The following is a 3965-nucleotide window of genomic DNA, read 5'->3' as shown; positions in this document are numbered from 1 at the left end:
GGTTTAGCTTAATTTAGTTATTTATTGTGTAAAAAAACAGGTAGGAAAAGTTGGAAAAAAATTAATAATATTATTTGGCATCATTAATATAATAATACATTGCAACGTCATGTTGTGGTCCTGCTTTTGATTCGTACTTCCCTCTATAAAAACGCTGCAGAAGCGGAAACTTGTGTATGTCTAAACATCTCTGGATATCAGATTTCGGATCAATTCCTGAAATTGATATTCAATTTTATCTACATCAGGTCATCCTCCACTCAATCTCAAGTAAGTTAAACCTCTTGCTTCCATCTGCATGTTCAATTTCATATTTTATTTACATGAACGTCTTTGCGGCATTACGTCGAACAACTGGTGGGCAATCTCTGTTTTGCTGTTTTTTAACTTCCCATATTGAAATAGCTTTTGAATATTTGTGGGTTCTTGAAATCTTGCTGAGTTGGCTTGTAAATCTGCAGTTTTTCGGACAAATTAACGATGTTTGTGAGACACGGACATGTCTGGTTTTTGAAGAAAGACGATAAGAACTCGTGGAAGTTGCTCTTTTTGTTTTACATATACGTTAACCTCCTCCGTTCCGGTTCCTGAGTTCATTTTCGTTAATCACCCCAATCGCAGTTTTTTAATTATTGTATAATTTTAATTTGAAGAACAAAAAAGGATAATAATTGTAGTAATAATAACAATATATGGATAATCACACCACCATATTTGGATCCATGGAAGAAACCAATCTAGAATATGTTGTTATTGATGACCATTCACCAGATGGTGGCTGGTTGGAGGACTTTTCATCATCTTACATGACATGTTTTGATCCAAACATATCTCCGGAAGAAACTGATATGAAATCACTTGATGACTGTCATGAATACTTTGACGATCGATTGATTCAAGCGATTGAATATCTGAACGAAAGATGCATGACTGAGACAGATCTTCTTGTTCAATTATGGCTGCCTGTAACTCAACAAGGCAAACGAGTCCTGACATCCGAAGACCAGCCATTCATCATCAGCTCGGATAGTGCAGATCTCTCGAGTTATAGAGAGGTTTCCAAGAGTTATAAATTTGCTGCTGAGTATGATTCGACCGAGATGATCGGTTTACCAGCCGTCGTTTACTTGAAGAAGTTTCCCACTTGCACTCAAGATGTTCAACTCGTTGCAGAAAGTGATCCACGCGCGATCTATGCTCAAAAGTTCAATCTTTACGGGTGTCTCAACATCCCTGTGTTCGATCTAGATGGTCAAACATGCCTCGGTGTTATTGAAGTTGTGACAACTTCCCAGAAAGTCAACTTCCGTGGTGAACTTGAAAACATCTCTAAAGCTCTTGAGGTGTCTTTTTAACTTCACTTTTTTACTGATCATATCATATTATTGAGACCCGCAATCAAGTTTTGGTGTAAAGTTTATGATTTGGGGATTCTTAGTTAAATCTGTTCTGAATAGACTTTTGCTTGCAGGCTGTTGATTTAAGGAGTTCAGAGTTCTTGATTCATCCAAAGCTAAAGGTGGGCATCATACATTAACAAAATCATTGACCAGTCAACTCTGTTACTTATCTAATTTATGTTTCTTTATCAGGATTTAAATGAGCCATACGAGGCGGCGCTTGCAGAGATACGAGATGTTTTGAGATCGATATGCAACACACTCAATCTACCATTGGCTCAAACATGGGGTACATGTGAAAGCAGATCCATCGCCATCATTGAATCTGCTTCATATGTGTTTGATCCCCAAGTTTTGGGCTTTTTTGAAGCATTCTCAGCATTGCAGCTTGTACCAGGAGAAGGTATTGCTGGTAAAGCGTTGGGTACAAACCAACCTTGCTTTACTGACTTTAGTGATTTTTGTAGGGCTGATTATCCTGCAGCTCATGAAGCTGAGATGTTTGGACTCCAAAGTGCTGTAGCAATACGCGTTCATAGCACGTACACAGGCTCGTTAGATTTCATCTTGGAGTTCTTCTTACGTCGTGACTGCAAAAGCCAACAAGAACAAACGAGAAGCTCGATACTTTATATGCTAAAAAATCTTTCTTGGAGCTTGCACGAGATCCAAGATGAAGAATTAACGGATCAAGCTTCGTTTTCGGTTAAAGAACCAAAAGCCCATGATGAATCTTGGATTTCCGATATGTTGGAAGCCCAACGCAGGGGCGAAAACGTCATTTTGTCAATGGGGTGCCATAAGGAAGAACCAGTAGATGAATATAATGTCATAAACCAATTCTGTCATGGTTTCACATTCTCTGATCCCAAAAATCAAACTTATCTTGGATGGGGATCGAAGACCAACGGTCAAACATTGACCACCAAACGGTCAACAGAAAAGGGTCGGTCCAAAACAGAGAGAAACATCACTTTGCAAGTTCTCCAGAAGTATTTCCCCGGGAGTCTTAAAGATGCTGCCAAGAGTATCGGCGGTTAGACACTAGACACTTAACTTCGTTTATAGTTTAATACACTTTTTGACAATTACCGTCAAGATTTCTTGAAAATAACCATGGTTCTGTAATATTTGTCCTCAGTGTGCCCGACAACCTTGAAACGGATATGCAGGCAGCATGGAATAATGAGGTGGCCTTCTAGAAAGATCAAGAAAGTAAGCCATTCGTTAAAGAAACTTCAACTCGTTATTGACTCGGTGCAAGGTGCTGATGGCATGATTAAACTCGGGTCATTGTATACAAACTTCCCAGAATTAGCCTCCCCTGTTCCAACCAAACCAAAAGTCAACCCAGTCAACCTCTTGAAAAGTCAAGCAACACCAACTAATTCTTCATCTTCTGGCAGCCGCGGTTCCAGCTGTTTTACAGCGACAGAAAAGTTGGTTCATGAAGAAACCAAGTTACTAGTAACATCTAATAATAATAAACCAAAGAACATGTTACAAGATGAAGGTGTGTTTAGAGTCAAAGCTAGTTACGGTCATGAGAAAATTCGGTTTAAATTGTTGAAAAACTGGGGATTTGGGAATTTGCAGCAGGAGATCGCGAGGCGTTTCAGTGTATATGATGTGAATAGTACCATAGAATACATGGATGATGATTCTGAATGGGTACTGTTGGCATGCGATGCTGATCTTGAGGAATGTATGGATCTGCATACATCAAGCAAGAACCAGACGGTTAAACTCTTGATTCATCAGCCGTCGGCCCAACAATCATTTGTGCCAATGATTCAGTCGAATGACGACATTCGCATGTGGTAGTTTTGTCATATGTAGGTGCTCCACATGGGCGGTATTATGTTCCATTTGGGGATTTTCCCATTTGATATGTTAGGTATTGTGTTAAGACTTGAAAGTTCAGAAGTCGCTCTGTGTAGTTATCGTTTTGTATGATGCTCGAACTCTTTTGAGAAATGAAAATTGTGACGGTTGAAGATGGTTTAAAACTCGATTAATCTTAAATTTCTAAATAAAAACAAAACTGTTGAGGTACATGATTCCTTTATGTTGAGCTTAACATAACTACCTAACTGAATTGGGTAGGTTGTGAACTAGTCAGGTTGACCTGCTAACGTTGACTTCGGCATAACATGGACCGAAGTTAGAGAAAACGAGGAGAGGTCAACTCCTTTGTAGAAGTATTTGCAAGTGGATTAGTGGTAGAGACATAGCCACCCTTAAGGCTCTGAGCCAAGACTGTGTCTAATGAAATGCAAATAATCTGTGTGCAGTGAAACAGGAAAGTTGCAACCATATAAATAGCTCAAATATAGCACTAAAGAGCAGGCCTGTTACATTGAGATAATTGTAACTCATTTAGGAAAGACATCATTCAACAAACCTTAGCAACATCATGAGCTAGAAGCATAATACTAGGCCTTAGTACTAGTCAGGCAACAATGTATTGTTTCTTACAACTCGAACTCATGAGTGATAGGAAAAAAAAAACATAATAACCAGAAGTCAAGAAACAATTAACAAGACAACCCGCCCAATCAACAT

The 3965-nt window shown here is 38.9% G+C and overlaps 1 protein-coding gene across 1 annotated transcript; it reads left to right on the top strand.

The window, feature by feature from the left end:
* The first annotated feature begins 218 nt into the window (after positions 1-218).
* On the top strand, positions 219-3289 carry LOC143581050 (protein NLP2-like). Its single transcript, XM_077063923.1, has 5 exons — positions 219-270; positions 462-1343; positions 1472-1519; positions 1593-2436; positions 2542-3289. Exons 2-5 carry the CDS (start codon positions 693-695, stop codon positions 3222-3224), a joined length of 2226 nt encoding a protein of 741 aa, XP_076920038.1. The 5' UTR covers positions 219-270; positions 462-692; the 3' UTR covers positions 3225-3289.
* Positions 3290-3965: the final 676 nt, after the last annotated feature.

The sequence above is a fragment of the Bidens hawaiensis genome, unplaced genomic scaffold (genome assembly GCF_021521415.1).
Source record: "Bidens hawaiensis isolate Kalapana, Puna unplaced genomic scaffold, B.hawaiensis_p1.1 tig00030796_1, whole genome shotgun sequence".
Lineage (NCBI taxonomy): Eukaryota > Viridiplantae > Streptophyta > Magnoliopsida > Asterales > Asteraceae > Bidens > Bidens hawaiensis.
This window is presented reverse-complemented; position numbering and strand designations above follow the sequence as displayed.

Bases quoted from the DNA above. Each gene is read 5' to 3' on its own strand.
- LOC143581050 (XM_077063923.1), top strand. From the start codon at position 693: ATGGATAATCACACCACCATATTTGGATCCATGGAAGAAACCAATCTA. The intron at 1,344-1,471 runs GTGTCTTTTTAA...TTTTGCTTGCAG, and splicing joins ACATCTCTAAAGCTCTTGAG to GCTGTTGATTTAAGGAGTTC. The intron at 1,520-1,592 runs GTGGGCATCATA...TTTCTTTATCAG, and splicing joins TGATTCATCCAAAGCTAAAG to GATTTAAATGAGCCATACGA.